The 21,661-nt window shown below is 45.6% G+C and overlaps 1 protein-coding gene across 5 annotated transcripts in view; it reads right to left on the reverse strand.

Moving 5' to 3' along the window:
• Window positions 1-21,661, reverse strand: part of GRIP1 (glutamate receptor interacting protein 1) — a 564,392-nt gene that overhangs the window by 170,836 nt on the left and 371,895 nt on the right. For all 5 annotated transcript variants that reach the window (XM_044978400.1, XM_044978377.1, XM_044978391.1 and 2 more), the window contains exon 2: window positions 13,856-13,936. In XM_044978400.1, the coding sequence (XP_044834335.1) occupies window positions 13,856-13,936 (81 nt within the window). The remainder of the gene's footprint in view (window positions 1-13,855; window positions 13,937-21,661) is intronic.

The raw sequence follows: 21,661 nt of genomic DNA on the forward strand, positions 1-21,661 counted from the left end.
CGGCTGAGCAAGTGCAGAATGGTGGTGGAGTGTGCTTTCAGACGTCTTAAGGGGAGGTGGCGGAGCTTACTGACTCGCTCGGACATCAGCGAAAAGAATATCCCCGTAGTTATTGCTGCTTGATGTGTGCTCCACAATGTCTGTGAGAGCAAGGGCGAGACCTTTTTGGCCGGATGGGAGGTTGAGGCAAATCGCCTGGCTGCTGTTTACGCTCAGCCAGACACCCGTGCCGAAAGAATATCCCAGCGGGAAGCGCTGTGTATCCGGGAAGCTTTGAAAGCAAGTTTCCTCGGAGAGCAGGGTAACCTATGACTCTCCACTTGATTTTAAGAGAAGCTGATCCTGGGCCTGTGTCTCTATGTGTTGAGTGAGATCTGCGGTTACATACCCCGTTCTCCAAGTTTCCCCCACTTCCGAAACACATTTTAAAACAAATTAAACGGAACAGTTATTGTTAATAAATCTTTCTTTTACTTTGCATTTCTGTTCAGGGTTTGAAACATGGACGCATACTGTGCTGGGTACGGTGTGCACTGATGTACAGACCGCTTGTACAATACAGGACGGACAGCCTCCTGCTCCTACATAGGTCTCTGGGGTGGGGGACGGTTTCAAGTGGTTGTGCATGTAGGGGTGGGTTTGCAGGAAGGGGCGAGTGGTGCCGCCTTTGGATAGGGATTTGGATGCAGGCTCTGGGCTGTGGGTTTGGGCGTAGGAAGGGGTGAGGGGTGTGGGGGAAGGGTGAGTATCTGTCCGTGGATGAAGGCTCTTGTTGGGGCTCAGGGCAGCGGAGAGGATCGCGCCTACGGTGGAAGTGCATGGTAAGGGCAGCATGCCTTAACATTAGGGGGTGGCAGGCGCTAGGACCGTGGACAAGCGTACACATCACAGAATGACCCGGGGCAGCATACACCACACAGAGTGACCCTGGTGACTACTGACTGCAGTCTGTGTGTGCCCTGCAGTTGATCCTGCCCCCGATAGTCTGTACCCTGCTAATGTAGGCTATCCCGTGCAATTATAAATCCCCTGCCCCCCCCCCACATACACAGTCTTCTGACACGAAAGACGTGACGGAAAGAGTGAACAACAGCAAACAGCTTTTATTAATCTACTACATAGTGGGGTGATGAAACTTGGATTTGGGACTGGGTGATCCTGTAAGGGAAGCGCTTCTACACAGTTATAGCGTCAGAGGTGTGTGGTACATTAGCGCTCAGCTGTGGTGCAGTGACAGTTCTCACGGCCCCTACCGCCCCTCCGTCTTGTAATTTTCGGTGAGGGGGGGACAGGACTTCTTGGCGTTGGAGGGTGGTTGCAGATACAGTGCAGGGGGCTCTCTCCTCCTGCCTGCGGTCCTGCAGAACATCAACAAGGCGCCGGAGCGTGTCCGTTTGCTCCCTCATTAGCCCAAGCAGCGTTTGAGTCGCCTGCTGGTCTTCCTGCCGCCACCTGTCCTCCCGTTCGCTGTGTGAGCGCTGCTGCTGAGAGAGGGTCTCCCTCCACTGGCTCTGCTGGGCCGCCTCGGCTCTGGAGCAGGCCATCAGTTCCGTGAACATCTCGTCCCGAGTCTTTTTCTTTCGCCGCCTAATCTGAGCCAGCCTCTGCGAGGGGGATGCCGGGGCAGTCCAGGAAAGAGCAGAAGCTGTGTGATGGGAAACAGTAAGTGATTTCCTTGAACAGATACATGTTTGTGAACAGTGAACACAGTCTAGTCAGTTTCTCTGAACAAGACCATACAGGGCACCAAGTTCCATGAGATCTCAGGACAAGTTCGAGATTTCGGAATACGCTCTCATTGGCGGCGCCATTGCACAGGAGAGCGGACAAGCGGGGAGAGACAGCTGAATCCGTCTTGCAGACAGTCCTGGTAAGCCTTAAAGTAGATAATGCTTATCAGTTAGTGGGTAGCTGTGCTCTCCTGCTAAAGGCAATCTGGAAAGCAGAAAGGCTGAGCCTTTTTCATCCCCTCCCGCCAGTGCACGGGAAAGATCAATGTATGCTTGTTCTCTGTGGCCTCCAGCACGTGGCTGTTAAGCGAGGGTCGTTGTTATGCAACCTAATTTTAAACCATTAACAATAGTAACAATACACTAATTGCCCTACTTAGATGCAGCCTGTCCAGAACGACATCACCCTGAGGCGGGTCACTCGGAGTCAGAGAGAGCGGATGCTAAGCGAAGCCCTGCACAGACCAGGACCATATGCAGCAATGCTGGTGGAGGCGATGATTCCTCTCTACATTAGGATGTCCTGGCGCGGAAGAGTGTGCTTCCATGGAGCACCCAATAAGGCACCTCTCCCCAGGAACCTCCTGCGGAGGCTTTTCGAGCAGCTCTCTGAGAGCTTTGTTGAACTGTCCCAAGAGGATTATTGTTCAATCCCTATATGTGTGGACCTACTATTTATATAGTTTGACATTTAAAATTTTTTATATAGTATTTCTATTTTTTCTATACCTGTTTTTTTAAAAATAAATGTTTCCATGTTTATAGCACTTACCACCTGATCCTTCCCCTGATTCTGAGTCCGGGTTAACGGGCGGGGACGGTTGGTAGGGGATCTCTGTGAGGGTGATGAAGAGATCCTGGCTGTCAGGGCAAGCGGTATTGTGTTCGCTGTCGCCTGCGCCGTCCTCCACAAACCCTTCCTCATCTTCCCCATCGGCAAACATCGCCGAGGAACTGTCCAGGTACACTATGCCATCCTCAGAGTCCACGGTCACTGGTGGGGCAGTGGTGGCAGACCCACCGAGAATGGCATGCAGTGTCTCGTAGAAGCGGCATGTGTGGGGCTGTGCTCCGGAGCGTCCGTTTGCCGCTCTGACTTTTTGGTAACCTTGTCTCAGGTCCTTGACTTTCACGCGGCACTGCATCGCATCCCGGCTGTATCCTTTGTCTATCATGGCTTTGGAGACCTTCTTGAAGGTCTTTGCATTCCGCTTGTTGGAGCGCAGCTCCGAGAGCACAGACTCCTCGCCGCACACAGCGATCAGATCCATGACTTCCCGGTCAGTCCATGCTGGGGACCTCTTTCTATTCTTGGATTGCCCGGACTCCTCTGCTGGAGAGCTCTGCATCGTTGCAGGTGCTGCGGAGCTCGCCCCGATGTCCAACCAGGACGTCAGATTCAAAGTGCCCAGACAGGAAAAGGAATTCAAATTTTCCCAGGTCGTTTCCTGTGTGGCTGGTCAGAGCATCGAAGCTCGGACTGCTGTCCAGAGCGTCAACAGAGTGGTGCAGTGTGGGATAGCTCCCGGAGCTACTAAGTTCGATTAGCATCCACACCTAGCCTAATTCGAGCTAGCCATGTCGAATTTAGCGCTACTCCACCTGTCGGGGTGGAGTACCAAATTCGAACTAAAGAGCCCTCTAGTTCGAATTAAATGGCTTCCTGGTGTGGACGGTTGAGCGGTTAGTTCGAATTAACGCTGATAAATTCGAATTAAAGTCCTAGTGTAGACCAGGCCTTAGTTGCTTTTGGTTCAGAGGCTGCTCTGTGGGCTTAGTTGCCTTTCTTTTAAAGAATCAAGCTGGCAGAGTGGTGGCTTTTAATTCAAGATTCTGAGTCACTGAAAAATGATCAGGTGGATCTTAGTCTTCCACTAGGCACTAAGCATGGGGAAGGCCATATCACACCCTAGCTTTGCTTGAGCGACTATGCAAGTTTCTGTAGGCTAGTTTCTAAGATCCAGAGTCTGATCTCAATTACATTGGTGCAAATCCAGAATAATTCCATTACAGTCAAAGGAGTTATGCTGGAGTTACACCAGTGTGACAGAGTACAGAAATCAGCCCCAAAAGGTCTCAAAATCAGTCGCATTAGTGGAAATGAGAGAAAATGAATGTCTATCCAACATGAAAAGACAGTTACCTTTTCCGTAACTGGTGTTCTTTGAGATGTGTTGCTCATGTCCATTCTATATTAGGTGTGTGTGCTCGCCACATGCAGTGGTGCCGGAAGTTTTTCCTTCAGCAGTATCCGCATGGGACTGGCTCTGGTGCCCCCAGGAGTGCCACCCGCATGGCGCGGTATAAGGGGCGCCACCGGCTCCCCCCACTTGCAGTACCTTCTTGCTGGAAATTCTGACAGTGGGTAAGGAGGGCAGGTCATGGAATGGACATGATGAACACATCTCGAAGAACACCAATTATGGAAAAGGTACCTCTCTTTTCTTCTTCAAGTGCTTGCTCATGTCCATTCCATATTAGGTGACTCCAAAGCAGTACCCTGGAGTTGGGTAGGAGTTCACGGACGTGTAAATTGCAACACAGCTCTGCCGAACCCAGCGTAGTCTCTGGCCTGCTGAGTGATGGTGTAATGAGAGGTAAACGTGTGAACAGAGGACCACATTGAGGCTCTACAGATGTCCTGGAAGGGATGTACGCCAGGAAGGCCGCCGAAGACTGTCTTGGTCAGGCTCTCTGGGACCAATGGCGTTCGGCGGATTTTACCGAGCTATCCATACCTCACGCTTCTTGACCAGTACCAGGATGTCGAACAGGACTGGGAGTTACTATGGGCTGGTTGCCGGGAGGATCATTCTGAGTAGGGTGACCTCCTTCTTGGAGACAGGCAATGATGGCCAAGCGACTGGCAGTCTCTGGTGGACGATTGGTCCTGGGATCAGTCCCGGGCCCTTGGAGACGGTCGGGGCTAGTCCCAGAGTTCTTGCTGGGTGGTGCATGCCTCAGAGCGTCTGCACCAATCTACCAGCGAGGTATGCCTCGAGTCCCTCAATCAGTGCCCCCGGTGTGGGGACCGAAGAAGGCTCCACTGAGCATGCCTCTCCAGGTGAATGCTGGTGGGACATCCCTCTCGATAGGGATCGGTATCGCTGATGCAGGAACACATGTATAAGTCCCAATGCAGATTTTCCCTGAGACCTGGGTACTGCAGGAGCCGGTGTGGGTGCCACTGGGAGTGTCAGGCTCTCTTGAGCTGCTCAATGAGCTTCGGGTGTCGATGGCACCTGAAGCTGGCTGGGGCCTGCACGGCTATTCCAGGGTTGCAGGCAAAGCAGGGGATGGCCTGCACTGCTTGACTTGAGCTGGGGCCCGACTTCTCGAAGGCGGTGTTGAGCTGCCTGGCACAGACCGTGGCTCACCCCCAGCCCTCTCCTGGGCTTTACAGGAGGTAGGAGATCTTCCCCTCTCAGTCTTTTTCAGCTTCTTCCCCAGAGCCATGGAGGGGAACCGGTGCCGGCTTATGGATAGCGCTGGTGGAGCACTGTGCATGGAGGCTGTGGTGCTCAGTGCGGAGTTGGACCGCTGCTCTGATGCCGGAGTGAGTGCCGACTCCATTAGGAGCATTTTCAGACAGATATCAAGCTCCTTCTTCATCCTAGGTTTAAAGGACTTGCAGATACGGCACTTGTCACTTATGTGCCCTTCACCTAAGCACCTTAGGCAGCTGGTATGTAGATTGCTGATGAGCTTAGGCTGTTTGCAGTGATTGCAGGGCTTAAAGCCTGGGGACCGGGGCTGGGACAGGGACGTGGGAAGGGGTGAGGGGTGCAGGTTGAGGGCAGCACTTACCTCAGGTGGCTCCCAGAAGAAGCAGCATGTCTCCCCTCCAGCTCCTACGTGGAGGCATGGCTAGGCGGCTCTGTACCTGCGCACTGCCCCATCTATTGGCATCACCCCCACATCTACCATTGGCCATGATTCCTGGCCAATGGGAACTGCAGAGCCGGCACTTGGGGTGGGGGCAGTGTGCGGAGCTCCCTGGCTGCCCCTATGCATAGGAGCTGGAAGGGGGACATGCCGCTGCTTCTGAGAGTTGCATGGAGCTGGACAGGCAGGAAGCCTGCCTTAGCCCCGCTGCGCCACCGACCGAACTGTTAACAGCCCAGTCAGCAGTGCTAACCGGAGCCGCCAGGGTCCCTTCTTGATCGGGTGTTCCAGTTGAAAACTGGACCCCTGGCAACCCTAAATCGGGGTCTAGGAGAAAACGGGAATAATTTAGATCTAGGCCCACTTGGTTGTTCCACTCTCTACTGAGAATGAAAGCAATGATGCTAGATATGGTGGGCCTGTTTATTATGTGTATGCCTGCACATTACAGACTGGACTAAGCCCACCAAACTCATTTGACATAGGCTACCAAATAACGATCAGATTAGTTGGTTAGTACTAAACTATGTCACATTTGAATGGTTCTGCTAGAGCAGGACTAACCCTGTGAGACATCGTCTGTCCCAACAAACATTATTTAATGAAACTGTCATCCTCAGATCACGTAAGGTGAATATGATTTTAAATTCATGCTGCTTCTTTATGTTACTTGCATAAACATTTCTACATTTTCCTTTACATTTACCAAGATTATGTTAATCTCGTAAAGAAGAAATATTACATTACAGTTATTCCAGTATTATACCATGCCATAATAGCTCTTCTTTCATCAAAATTGCAGCATATAAAATCAAAATGCTAAATTCAGCCAATCTGATTTTATTTGACTTAATCTGTAAACTGAATCATTATATATTGGATCATATGTTCTGGATAATCAGAACGCTTACTGTAACCTGCACATGACGTATGCATTACATTCATTTTGCATTTTATTACTTTTATATTAGTTATTTTCTAAAACGCTGTATAACCTTTACTTACCTCCTTTTTACAGATTTTTTTCTGTTCTCAAAATTACATGGACATTTCAGATTTAAAAAAATATGTTACTATTTTGAAGCAACTAGTTTGGCCTTTAAAATTCTCTTGCTTCCAGTTGACCTATATTCTCATCCATTAGTCTTGGGTACTAGACAAGGTATTCCCCTCAGGAATTTCACATTTGGTGCTGCCTCAGACAGAATATGAACAGTTGCTGCACAGATGCCACGGACCAGGGAACCCCCCTCTGCACACACTTCTGGTTTTATAAAAAAGATAAACAGCACCTGTATATATTCAGAGCCAATGGCCTTAAGAAAACTGCCTGTCTGCAGCCAACACACACAGAGAGTGTATGTATACACTGTATATTAACTCTGAAAATCACATGAAAGGATCACAAGATTTTATTGCTTTATTACCATTACTAAGAAAATTACATATAGCAACAATTTTCTAGATAGCAGCATCATAAATCTTTTTCCTGACATTCATTTCAAGACATTTCTTCCTTTGCATGTGCTCCCTTAAAGAATCACTTTCCAGTCCAAAAATTCAACCTACCCTAAAATTTCATGTTTATTTAACATTTTATTACTGATTATTAAAATTCTGTCAGCCAAATCCTCCGAAATGAGGCTTCACAATTGCAAATAAAAACTATTCCACAAGCTGAACTACTGTAGTAGATGCACACAGTGTTGTGCAATCATACCATGTTCTCCCTCCAGTCAGACTGCCAGCTCCACTTTTGAGATCAAGCAATGTACAGCAGGAAGAGAGCCTTGTAAACGAAAAGATCCAGCATGCTTACAAGGATAAGGGCAGCAGGTATAGTGCAGAGATGATACAATATACTTGGATGTGCCTATATACTGAAAGAAAACTGGTTGGTTTAATTTTAGACCTCAAAGACTTGACAGTTTTCTGTCAAAACATGGTGCCCAAATTTAACAACTGATCTACAAATAAAGACTGTACATTTATGCAACTAAATATCAAATTCTGAGATGGCAGGAGGAAAAATCCTGCTTTGGTGGGCAAAAGGAAAAGAACAGGTCAAGTAAATAAATTTAAATTCTAGTTCTGTACACTTGTTCTTGCTTCTGCTCTGCGAAGGTAACTCCTGATCTCACCATGGGCGCAGAAGGCCTCATATTCATTGGACCTGATGCCATTCTGGCACAGGAAGGCAGCTGGGAGCAAGATTTGACAAGGCCTAACACCCTCTGCATATCATGGAGCCAGGCTCTGCAGGAACACAGGGTTTTTTGGGAAGCAGGACAGTTGTGAGTTAAGGAGGACAGCATGCAACTGCTGCTGAGTAGATCAGGCAGTGCAGAAGCTACTGCAGCTACATAACTGCTCTGTAGCCTAAAGCAAAGGAGATTTCTTCTGCCCAGGAAAGGTCCCCACTGTGCAGCCCAAGTACTTGGGCTGAGTGCAGTGTATGGGATTTCACTCGGAGGAGAGAAAGCAACATGGTTATAATTCCCATCTCTAAGTCAGTAAAGCCACAAATAATTACACCACCTGCCAAATATTACAGTTTGCAAAAAGTTCACCCCAGTATCTTGGTGAACATTTCAAGCACTCAAACTTCAAATTACGAACAATCTGCCATGCTAAACACATTTGGCTTAATAGGTTTTCAAAGAAATACTATGCTTGTTTTACAATGATTATTTTACTCCTCTGTGCTACTCAAACAGATAAGGAGACATACATTATTATACAGGAAAGCACTTCAGAACTTGCTTGAGTCCATCCCTGTTCCGGACACCATTTAAGCACATGCTTAACTTTAGGTAGGTGCTTAAATCCCATTGACTTCAATGGGCCTCTTTAATAGTGTTGCCCACTCTTGCAATTTTATCACTACTCTCCCAATATTTGGTGTTTTTCTTAATTCCCATCTCCTGCAGAAATGAGAGAGAATGAGAGAAACAGTTTTCAGTCAAAAAAGTATATTTCTAGTCCTCCTGATTGCAGAGAAAAGCTGGACAATGAACACTAAAAGATCAAACACCAAGAGCAAATAAGAAAACAAAAATGTATTATTTGTAAAGTCTCATGGTTTTGGGGGGCTGACTTGTGATTTTTGAACATGTGGGGCTGGCAGCACTGCTTTATGTAGGTGCTGAAGTGCTGATCTGATAGGGATCATTACCTGAATTAGGGCCATAGTCCCTGCCCCAAAGATGTTGCAATCTAGTACACAGACAGATTAACAATTCAGCTGCATAATACATCATGTGCCAGTCTGCATTTGAATAATGCAGGCATCTTGCGGAGATGAGAGGAAATAATCTCTCTCTCACTCTGTAACCTGTTTGTCAGTGCCAACACCACCTCCATACTCAGGATTTTTTCCACAGAAAAGAAACTGCAGCGCTAACCAGTGATTCAAATAAATACACGCACACAGTATTAATTCTAAGTTTTAAAATGCAATTTGGGTATAATGTTACTACACATCACTTTAATTAACTATCATTACTTTCAGAAATTCTATAAATCCCTAAGAAAGAATCGGTCATTTGTTTTTGGGCCATGCGAAGACATGATTAAAATGACAAATACTCTCATCATATGAATAATACATTCACTGTGTATCTAAAACAAGCTCTGTTCCAAAGAGATGTTTAATCCATTCCCTGCTTTGGGGGATAAAATGGAATTAAACACATTTAATGAAATGCCTGGTTTGGGCTTCAGGTTTGTCATGGTGATGAAAAATGTCATGGACACAGTGACTTTACAGTTTGTCCACAACTTTTCATTGTGTCTGGGATTTCACAGGTTGCAGAGGTGTGGGGGTCACCCGAGCCATGGGCTGACCGTGTTTGCTGTCACAAAAGCTCAGGGCAGGTGATCCAGCAGCGCCTGGGCCAGGAAAGGTGTGGGGCATCATGGGAGAAAGCCCCACCTGCATGCTGTTTCAGAACCAATGGGCTGGAGCTGGAAGCCGGGCCAGCCCTTTGAGACAGGAGCTGCCGCTGCAGGAATAGTGAGGGGTTGGTTTGTTCTGCACCTCCACATCCCCTCAGGGCCTACTATTATCCACGGACAGGACCAGATCCCCAAAGGACATCCCACCCTAGCGGCAGGACTGGACTTTACCGATCTCCATCATGTGGCCCCATCACTTTCAATGGTGTTCCTGTGACTTTACATACCATTTCTCCTGAAACCTGTGACATTTACTAAGTTTACCATGACTGTTCTGTGATTTTTGATCAAAGATGCCATGACAAATCTCCAGTCTTATTTACAGAATCATAGAAATATAGGGCTGGAAGAGACCACAAGAGGTCATCAAGTCCTGCCCCCTATGCTGAGGAAGGACCCTGTATACAGAGATCATCCCTGACAGGAGTTTATTTAACCAGTTCTTAAAAACCTCCAATGATGGGGATTCTACAGCCTCCCTTGGAAGTCTATCCCAGAGCTTAACTACCCTTATAGTTAGAAAGTTTTTTCCTACTATCTAACCAAAATCTCTCTGGCTGTAGGTGAAGCACATTAATTCTTGTCCTACTGCAAGTGAACAAGGAGAATAATTGATCCTCATCCTCTTTATAAAATCCCTTGACTTATTTGACGACTGGTATCAGGTACCCCCTCAGTCTTCTTTTCTCAAGACTAAACATGTTATTTTTTAACCCTTCGCTCATAGGTCACATTTTCTAAACATTTCATCATTTTTGTTGCTCTCCACAGAACTCTCTCCAATTTGCCCACATCTTTCCTAAAGTGTGGTGCCCAAAACTGAACACAGTATTCCAGCTGAGTCCTCACCAATGCCGAGTACAATAGGACAATTACCTTCCATGTCTGACAAACAACACTCCTGTTAATACACCCCAGAATGATATTAGTCTTTTTGTAACTAGAATCACTGTTGACTCATATTAAATTTGTGACCACAATAACCCCCACATTCTTTTCAGCAATATTGCATCTACCCAGTTATTCCCCATTTTGTAGCTGTGGATTTGATTTTTCCTTGCTAAGGGAAAAAAAGACAGAGAAAGTAATGTGGAACTGCTTCAGAAGCCTTACTAAAATCAAGATATATCATGTTTATTGTTCCCCCCATCCACTAGACCAGTGGTCCCCAACGCGGTGCCCACAGGCACCATGGCACCTTCCGGGGCATCTATCTGCACCTGCGTACTGGCCCGCGAACAAGCATCCGCCGAAATGCCACCGAAAAGCGGCAACGTCAAGAGGCATCACCGCCAAAATGCCACCAAAAAACAGTGTCATCAAGAGGCGTCGCCGCCGAAACGCCACTGATTTTTGGCGGCATTTCAGCGGCGACGCCTCTTGAAGTTGCCGCTTCTCGGTGGCATTTCGGCGGATGCTTGTCCGCCGTCCACGGTCCTCAGTGGCTCGTCGTCCGGCGCCCGCCAGATAAAAAAGGTTGGGGACCACTGCATTAGACCACTACCCCTGTAGAAGAAAAGTACGTTGGTTTGGCATGATTTGCTCTTGACAAAACTATGTTGGCTATTCCTTATAACTGTATTATCCGCTAAATCTTAAAACTGATTGTTTAATAATTTGTTCCAGTATCTTTCTAGGCATTGAAGCTAGGTTGATTGTTGCAACAATTCTTAGTTTGGCTACAAATTCAAACTTGAGACATATGTTACACCCCAGTAGGGTTACACCTTTTGTTTGTGAATCCTGTCAGCCTTCACCTTAAGAGCCAAGGGGATCTCTCAAATAAGGCAGAAATGGTCAATTCACCTTCAGATTTGAACAAATTCTCTCTTATACATAGAAACAGAAGCCGAAGAAAAATTTAAGGGGACTTCCTCTACCAAAGATTCTGGAAGACTATTTTCCCAATGGATAGGCAGATGGAAAACAGTACTTTGTTCAAAAGATAAGAACCTCCTTTTCCCAGGTTTCTTAATTGCTCATTGTGATGGGGTGTACTCCCCATACTGGTACTGAGAGGGCTGAACTAGGCCAGGTGGGCCCAATTAGCGAATTAAGCAGCAAATGAGGGAGACAAGCTGTGTGGGGAGCTAATTGTGAGGAAGCTCATCTGTGAAAGAAGAGGAGGTAAGCGGAGTTAGTGTAAGTCCAGGAATCTGGTAGCAGCAAAAGCTGCCCAGAGGATTTTGCAGTCAGCCTTTGTTTAGTAGAGAGTGAAGGAGGGAACCAAGGGAAATAATAGGACCCTGGGGTTCTGGCCCTAAGGGAAGGGCATACACTCAAGAGAGCAGGGTGGGAAGAGAGCTTGTGGGATGCGGGATAGGAAGCAGCAAGGTTGTGGACTAAACAGACCGTGGCTGCATGTTGTAGGTAATCTGGGTTGGAACCTGAGTAGAGGGTGGGCCTGGGTTTCCCTACATGACACTGGGGAAGTGGCACTGGTGGGGCAGTGAACTGGAAGATTACCTGGGTCACTGGAGGAGTGACAGGGTCAGGGCACTGGGTGTGAGAACTGCCGGAGGCCCCTTGAACAGAAGAGACTTATACCCTTGAAGTGGGGAAAGCTGAGTGACCTGCCTGGAGGGCTGAGTAACAAAGAGGCAGCAGCAGCTCCTGGAGTGAGAGAGGAGCTGTGGACCAAGAGAGACAGAGAGAGAGACGGTGTGCAACAGGAGCGGGATTTGGAGAATTTGACTTTGCAATCTAAACAACATTCATTAAATGAAAGGGGGCAGAAGGGAGTTGTTTGCCTAAGATGTTTTTAGATAGAAAAAAACCAATTCTATTATGCACAACTGAAGTGCTTTCCTCCATCACCATATCATCATCAGAGTTTGAACCTTGGACCTTCAGCACTGCAGCACAGACCACTGAAACAGTGTGACTAAGGCCAGGTTTATACTACAGACTTATATTGGTATAACTACATTGCTCAGGGGGGTGAAAACTCGACACCCCTGAACAATGTAGTTATACTGCCCTAACCCCCCCATGTAGACAGAGCTATGCTGACAGGAGAGCTTCTCCCATCAGCATAGCTACTGCCTCTTGGGGAGGTGGATTAACTAAGCCAATGACAGAAGCTCTCCTGTTGGCGTAGGAGCATCGTCACTAAAGCGCTACAGCGGCGCAGCTGCGTTGATGCAGTGTTTTAAGTGTAGACCTGCCCTCAGTGGCACTCGGGTCTGTCATATTACAGCTCTGAGTTCCATTCCCAGGTTGCGTAACCTCTTTGTGGAATATCAGGACTTGCTCAATAATAAAGGCTGTGAAGTCAGAGATTGAGTAACACTAGTCAGTAGAACTGAGACTTGAATTTCTGGTATCTGGTATCTAGTACTGTGCATCTTCCAGGAGGTCAAATGGTATTGTGGTTGGGAGAGGGGGTGGCCACATTATTTATTTTGCCTGTGTCTCATTAGAGGAGGTTCAGCTTTGCGTGGCATGCTGGAGTGAGATGCCAGCATTGTGTATGCACAGCGCTGATGTAATGTTGAACGAGTTTAGCAGCTAGCCTGAAGCAAGCTCCACTGAACAAAAGACTAATGGGAAATATCAGCTTCTAACACCTTATAACTTGGCCCAATTACCGTTATTATTTAACATTTATATTGCAGTAGCGCTTAGGTCAACCTAATTGAGGCCTCATCGTGCACAGGCTGTAAGAACACATAGAGAATCACAGTCCCTGCCCCACAGAGTCTACAATCTAAAAGACGAGACATGATTGATGGGTGAGATAAACAAGACAGCTGGGGTGGGGATGGTATAATATGGGACATATACAATTCTTAGCCAATCAGAAGCACTGATCACAACTCGCCACCTACCTAGACAGTCTGCAGGGCCGGCTCCGGGCACCAGCGCAGCAAGCAGGTGCTTGGGGTGGCCAACAGAAAGGGGCGGCACATCCAGCACTTTGGCAGCGGGTCCCTCAGTCCCTCCCCCTCCTCCCCCCGCGTGGGGCAGCAAAAACGCTGGAGCTGGCCCTGACAGTCTGAATAGATTTTTCAAGAGGACAACAAAAAGCACCTCCTTGACCCGAATGTCAAAGTGCCCATGCAAACCAAGGGGGCATTACATTACTTGTAAAAAGCAGATTTTTAAATTTTTTTAATAATGAAAATGTGAGGCAACCGAAATATAGCGCATCACTAGAGCGCTCCATATAATAAACCATAAACCGCTTGATAAAACTAACAAATGATTTGGCTTCTCTAACTTGTAACGTATTGTTGTGAAAATGGGGTAAGGGCAATTAAAATTTAAACTAGCTGGTCTACCTGGGATGCTCTGTCTCCTCACAGCCAATGCTCCTTCAGGTGGTTTTGTCTGGTTTGCAGATTTAGTATAGGGACTCTCATCTGAAAACAAACAAACAGTGAAGGTTTCAGTTTCAAATATGTTGTAAGTGATATATTTCAACATAATTTCTGATTTAACTAGCAATTTACTTCTCCCACAAAAAGGAACAATTTGATAACATACCAGGAACACTATTAGTCCAATAGGATTGTCATAAGGCAGCCCCACCCAGAGCACCCTTGTAAGGAAGGCTATGGCATAACAGTTTCCTTCCATCTTAGTCCCCAGGAATAGTCCAAAGAATCTTTCCAAGTATAAATATAGCCCTTGTGGGGTTCATTTAATACAAAAGTCCCATCTAATGAGAATTCCTCCAGCATAGTCCAAACAGTATATATACTATGCGACGTATAAGCCCCGCAGTCCCTCACCAAGCCCTTCTGCTCCAGTGCCGCCCCAGGGTCCCTCACCACATCCCGACACTCGAGTGCACTCTTGTCCTGTCCTTTTATTAGGACGGCCACCCCCGCCTTTCCAACTAGAGTACAACTCTACTCCCATGGTTCCTCTGGGTTCAGCTCTCAAGCCCTGGAGCGGTCAGCGGGTAAGCTCCTCCACTGGTTCCCTGCCTTCAGCCCTCTCCGGCCCACAGCTCTAGCTCTCCAGCTCTGAGCCAGCAGACACCTCCCTCTACTGCTCCTCCTGCCTTCATCCCTCTCCAGCCCTCTCCCTGTACCTTTCTGGCTTGGAGATACCAGCCAGCAAACCCCTCTTGCTGCTCTCCTTGCCTTCAGCCTTCCCCCAGGAACACCTTCTTTTCTCTTCCAGGACCTCCTCCAGTTCCCTGTTCTCAGGCAGCTCTCACCTGTCTACACTGGGACTCTCTTTCCTGGCTTCTTTCCAGGGCCGCCCAGAGGGGAGGGCAAGAGGGGCAATTTGCCCCAGGCCCTGGGTCCCGCCGGGGTCCCCACGAGAGTTTTTCGGGGCCCCTGGAGCGGGGTCCTACACTCGCTCTGGGGGGCCCGGAAAACTCTTGCGCAGCCCGGCCCCCCAGAGCTTCTTCCGCTCCCGGTCTTTGCCGGCGGGGGGTCCTTCCACTCCGGGGCGGAAGGACCCCCCGCCGCCGAATTACCGCCGAAGTGGGACCCGCCGCCGAAATGCAGCCAGGTCTTCAGCGGTAATTCGGCGGCGGGGGACGCTTTCCGTTCCAGGACCCGCCGCCAAAGTGCCCCGAAGACCCGCGGCGGGGACCCCCGCCGCTGAATTACCGCCGAAGACCTGGCTGCACTTCGGCAGCGGGTCCCACTTCAGCGGCAGGGGGCCCCTGCCGTGGGTCTTCGGGGCACTTTGGCGGCGGGTCCTGGAACGGAAAGCGTCCCCCGCCGCCGAATTACCGCCGAAGCGGGGGCCCCCCGCCGCCGAAGACCCCAGGCCCCCGGAATCCTCTGGGCGGCCCTGCTTCTTTCAGGCACTTCACCTCACTTGATCTCTCCCTAGGCCTTTATAGCTCACAGGTGCTGCCCCACCCTCTTAACTGGCCAACTGGGACACCTGCTCTGGCAGAGAGAGCTTGACCTACTTCATTTACTGGGGCCAGCCATTCTATGACAAGGACGCACAGAATGTCTTTAGTATACTAGCCAGGGCAGTGAGTAAAGTGCACTCTCTATGAATACAAGAGCCGTCACTGGCTACATTGGAAGTATAAGAATGAACATTTTTGAACACTCCCTCTCTCTTGGACAAAGATGGCAGACTCTAGCTGTGTCACAGAGGAGAAAAGCACTGTGTAAAGCTCATATTGCAGGCAGCCTTTATCTGTATCTGGCTATGGGAAACTTTAACTGTTCTACTTTAAAAGGACTCTGGGAAATGTGGACTTTCCCCTTTTCACTTTAAGAACCCTTGCTCTCACTTTAATGATTCTAGTAATGGGAGGCCTCCCATTCACATTAGCTGCAAGAAGCTTTATGCCTTTATCATTTTGAGACTCTGTAAGAAGACATTCTTTTTGATTTGGGGCTTTGCTCACAGAAAGCCCCTCTTGTGTTGTGGCCAGTGATCTGTGAGAGTGTCAGCCAACCATTTCCAGACTCAGCCTGGCCAAGCACTTTCCTACCCAAAGGACGACACTGCACCCACTGGCAATGGGCTTGTCTTCATGCACAGTGATGCAGATGTGCTGCTGTAGCGCTTTAGTGAAGATGCTACTAAGCCGACGGGAGACCTTCATGTCAATGGGAGAAGCTCTCCTGTCAACCTAGCACTGTCTACAGGGGTGGGGAAGGGGAAGGTTGGTAAACTATGTTATTCAGGTTGTGGATTTTCCACACCCCTGAGCAATGTAGTTATACCAATATAGGTCTGTAGTGTAGACCTTGATCCTTCTGAGTCACTGGGATTGGCTAGCAGGGCATATGGGCCATCCATTAAAGGCAGAACCAGGTAAAAATGAGTTGCTTACTGCTCCCCCATAGCAGCCTTCTCAATGGGGAAAAAACAGCTTACAGTGCACCTTTAAATATAAATTACCATCAGAGAAAGACTTCAGTAGGGACTGTATGTGTTAATTAGGCACTAGTATTGATAGTGTTTACTTTACTTCCTCAATCAAAAGAAAAAACAAAAGGGAATTAGATCCTACTTTGTGGGTCCTTTAATCTGGTTCTCGAACAGCTCTTTATGCATTATCAAATATATCTATTTGCATACTTTTTCTCTTTAAGTTGGAAAGGACCAATTAGTTTTTAGCATATGCATACAGCCGTCCATAAATACAGATCAATGGCTAAAGGAATCAAAGCCTAAGTTATCTAGTGACATCTTGAGATGCAACAAAAATCAGTAGATGAATAATATAAACATATTTTTGGCTATCAATTTTTCTTTCTAACTGACCCTCTTGAGATTTTTTTCTCTCTTTACTGATTACAGTATTTGTGACATGTAAAATCTCAGACTCCATTAGAAAATTATATCAGAAGGTAAACCATTCATTTTTATTCAAATAAGATAAGGGTTTGGTCAGCATAATTTAAAACCAGGTCTCAGATAAAAGACACTACAAAGAACAGTTCATTTTTTTCAAACTACAGATCTTCTACAATAAATTCCACTTAGTAAGGCAGACTCAGTAACAAGAAAACCTTCTGAACATTAGCAACAAGGTAAAAGGCTGTTGTACAACCATGCCCCTGGAAGGGAATGGAGCGAATAATTAAAAGCATCTCAGTGTATCAGGTCTGCAAGATATCATTGCTTCTACTACAGTAAGATTAACTCCCATTTGCCATGGAACTATATAATCATAATGAGAAAGATAACATAGCCTCTGCTACGCTGTATGCTAGCGTGAAGCCAAAGACAATAACAAACATAGAATGTAGTGAGAGAGGCAGATAGGATTCTGAAATGGATTTAAGTCATGCCTATGTTAAGACAAAGTTGGACTTTGGAGGAAGCACCACCTATCTTTCCACCTTCAAAAAACAGTTTTGGTAAAGCTAATATTATTGTATGAGGGGATACAGTCCTCTTGGATTTTGAAAAACATGTCTGGAAAGAGAAGTTAGTGCTCGTGAAAGAAGTGGATTGATCTTTCTCATTCACAGAAAAGGCAACGCACAGCTACTGGCAGTACAAGGTTCCCCAGGCTACCCCAATAGGGGGCAATTTAGATAACCCATCCATGCAATCTTTAGCTCTTTCTTATTACAAGATGTCAATTGTCAATTGTGATGGTAACTATCGTGGCAGCGGTACTTCTCTATTAAGAAATGAACAGAGATCATCCATGCAGTTTCACATAATCTGACGAATGACGACGACGTTTGGTTACTATCAATATCAGAACAGGGGGACTTGTAGACAAAAAATATCCATTGAACAAAACAATCCTGTCCTGATGCACCTTGTTAAAATATTCATTTTAAATTGATCACTTTAGGCAGACTGGAGAGGGGACAAAGGGAAGAGGAGTTCTCACAAGTAGACATTCAAACCCTATTTCTAAAGAGCTAAGTAAATCAACTAACATTTCCTGTGAGAACAGGATTTTCCCAGTACCCCACTGCATTTTAGGGGGTCCTGGTCTCAAAGTGAAGTTTACAGGGCTCACAGGTGCCCAGGTAGATTTGAGTATGTACTTTGTGTTGCCAGACACCTTGAAGAAGCAGGACAGATGGTTGCACTATGAAGAGAAGAGAAGAGGGGCCAGTTAATCAAAGTTTCCTGGAGCCAGTGGCTCATATAGCTGATGTGGATAAGGCACATCAGTTTCATAGCCAACGGTACACACAACAGAGCTTTGGGGCCAGCATCACATCAGACTGCTTTAACTTTTCTAACCGAATCGATCAGGTACCCATTTTGCAGCGGGTTAAACTGGAGATGGCTTTTCAGTGTGAGATTGAGTGAAACTTGAACCTTCAGGATTGCAGTCGAGCACCTTAACCACTCAGCCACTGCACCTCTAGCCAACGTCCCAAAAATTTAAGGGGTAAATAGCTACAGATAATCTCCCTACCTGATAACTAAAGATTAGGTAAAAGGGTGATGGATTTCAAGGCTTGTTATATGGAGAGGAGTCGTGGCACAGCAGGGAGGTATTCCATTATCAAGATTAAATTATATTCAGGAGTATAAATATCATCTAGATATAATCCTGAATGTAAATATATACTGATTATCATTCACAGGGAGATATTCCTACCCTTTAATGAATTTCTGTTACACTAAAGTAAGAGTTTTGTTACTGAGGAGCAAAAACATTTATCTGCAGCACTTTCATATACACAACTTCAAATTTTGCCTCTTAATTCACTAGCTCTTTCCCATTTCTAGAGAGACCATACTGCAGGTGTTCATTTTTACTACGTGGGGATTAGCATTGCTCTGTAGAAGCAGTCCTTGACCTGCATTCATTGCATGTTTTTGTTTTTTGTTTTTTATTTCCTCTGGCTGAGAGATTACACAGTCTGTGGTAAACAAACAATTTTTAGTAAGTCACTATGTTGTACTGTGGTAATTGCTATGCCAGCAGATTCCTTAACTTAATGACTACAGGAAAAGCTTCTCATGTTAACTATCAGGTTTCAATTTCCATGGCTATGAAGACAGACAACTTGCATATTTCTTGTAGTTGTTTGTACACAATATTGAGCAAGTTACCAGAACATTTTCATTTACATCTTTCCTGACCAGAATGCAAAACTAATCTTTGAGGAAAAGTCTCTCAGATTACGGACATATGAACTTCTTAAATTGGTAAGCAGAATGGCCTTCATTCTTTTACCTGTCCTCTCTAAAATTATTGCTGCAAATAGTAAAATATAGTGATTACATATACTATATCACATTACACCTTCAAAGCCCAATACATACATGTATACAGTAATTAATTAGCACTATCACTATCACCATTGAAACCTTTACAAATGATTTATTTTGTACATAATTAACATTAGTGAGATCCTCCTGGTTCCCTGTGCAGTATAGGGCAAAGACCACAATATCTAGTTGCAAAGTTTATAGTGACCACCACCACCACTACATATTGTATAGGCAACTGGTGCAATGAGTGCACTGCCTATCATTCTAATTAACACTGTCTCATTGTTTCTTTGTGCTCCCCAGTCTCTCTCTCAGCATCCATCTGCTGTTTTATAATTAAATTATAAGCTCTCTGGGGCAGAGACCATCATATAGTTCTGTGTTTGTACATTATTCCTAGTGCAACATGGCCCTGATGCATAACTGGGGCGCCTATATTCTACTACAATATAAATAATAAATACTATTACATAAGTAATAATGTCTTACTATGAACATATACACTGTACAATGCATACATAGGGGGCTTCTTTGTTCCCTTACCCACCATTTCAAGTATCTGCTCCTGTACCTAGCCAAAAAAAAAAGAAAGAAAAAAAAAAGAAAGAGAGAGAGAGAGAGAGAGAGAGAATGTACTATACGACATCTTTGGTGTTTATTCTACTCAGTTTGATAGCCTCCTTTAAAAAAAAATTACTAATCAATGACAAGACAATGAGTAAGAGGAAGATTGTAGGATACCTCCTCCACAGTACAGTCCAGGCATTCAAAACATCAATCAACTTAAGATAACATTATTTATGTGTCACAACAGATGACAGTGAAAGTAATTGACAACAGAATTGTGCCTGAAGGTTCTCATCATGCTGAGTTCTGATGTAACCTCAGCCTCTGTTAGCCTATGGGGTTTGGGATATAACGCCAACACTGGTGCATAGTGTTATGCCATTACACCTTAAGTTGGCCCAGTGTATTTTGGGCACCTACCAGAAAATTGCAGTGATCTATATTTGTAGCTGCTTGTTCTATGTGGAGTAGTATGTGTGGGAACAGTACAGAAACACATGCTTTATCCATATATTTGCCTGTACAAAAATGTATTCATCCTGGTGTAATTTTAAAGACACAGTATGAAGATGAAGATGATGTGTTGAGTTATTAAGAATTCTTCCACAACTGCTGAAACTCCAGTGTCTCCAAACAAGTTAGTTTGTCAAAAACGACTGAAATTAATGAGCACATGCCTCAGATTTTCTGTCTCTGGAATTCCTAGAGCTGATATATCTGAGTCACAGGATGACAGCTCTAGTATTCCTGAAACTCATAATGAAGAGCATTATTCATAACAGGAACAGAATTCAGATACACAAAGGCAATAACATAGATCTTACTCCACTCTAAATGACACTCCTTCTGCTCTGTCAGCTCCAGCTAACATTAGGTTAGCAATTCTACTGTTTGTTACTGCTCTGCCGCCATCAGATCCAGAAGGGAGTATGTTCTTTAGCCTTAACCAAAACCCTCATTTTCTGCAGAGTATCATATTTGTGGCAGCTGTTAAATGCTAAAAGTCTGGGTTGCTAGGACCGATTTGGTTACATCCATAGCTTGTGGTTAGAGCCCTTCACAGCAGTAAAGAAACTTTGCTATTTCTTACAAGTCCAAAGGTTGGAGGATGCTTAGGAAGAGTGGGCCCACTGAGGATAGGGCCTACTACTATGAGTAATCCTACTGAAGACAATGGCAGCCATATATCCCTAGTTGAAATGAAGACATTCTGGATGACAACATATTAAAGTAACTTCAGAACATGTATGCAATACCCTGCACAGTGTAAGTAGGAATATTCATGTGCAAATCATGGATACTAATGTCACATCTTTGAAAAGGTCGATTTTACATAGCAACCTGATGAAATCAAGAACAGTATGCCTTATACAGAAAGTGAATTCTACTTTGTATAATTAATATTTGCAACATGCTTTGGAAATTAAAAGCCCTATGTTATGTTAAATATAAAGTATAGTTTAGAGAGGATGAAAAACTGCTGTATCTAAGTGGGAATAGTTTGTGATGCCACAATGCCCTGACATTTTCTAGGAATTACTGTGTATTTAAAAAATCTATCCAGATTCTTGATGTTACACTTGGCATCAACATTTTCAGCACAGTAACACCTGCTAATAATGCCATTGAGAAAAACATTTAGGAGGAGGCTGTTCTTGGAATGAAGAACATTTTGGAAGATTTACTTTTAAATAATGCAAGAGCCCAGATTAGAACTAATATTATGGATTGACCAGGGTTACCACAATGTCTCAATCTGTACTGGAGAGTTTGATGGCCTACAACAGCAGAAAATAGATGCAGTACTGGCCAAATATTTTCAGCGTTGAATAATGAACACTGTTTAAATGTACAGGTTTAATAGAACAACACAATGTCAACAATCT

The sequence above is a fragment of the Mauremys mutica genome, chromosome 1, assembly GCF_020497125.1.
Source record: "Mauremys mutica isolate MM-2020 ecotype Southern chromosome 1, ASM2049712v1, whole genome shotgun sequence".
Taxonomy (NCBI): Eukaryota; Metazoa; Chordata; order Testudines; family Geoemydidae; genus Mauremys; species Mauremys mutica.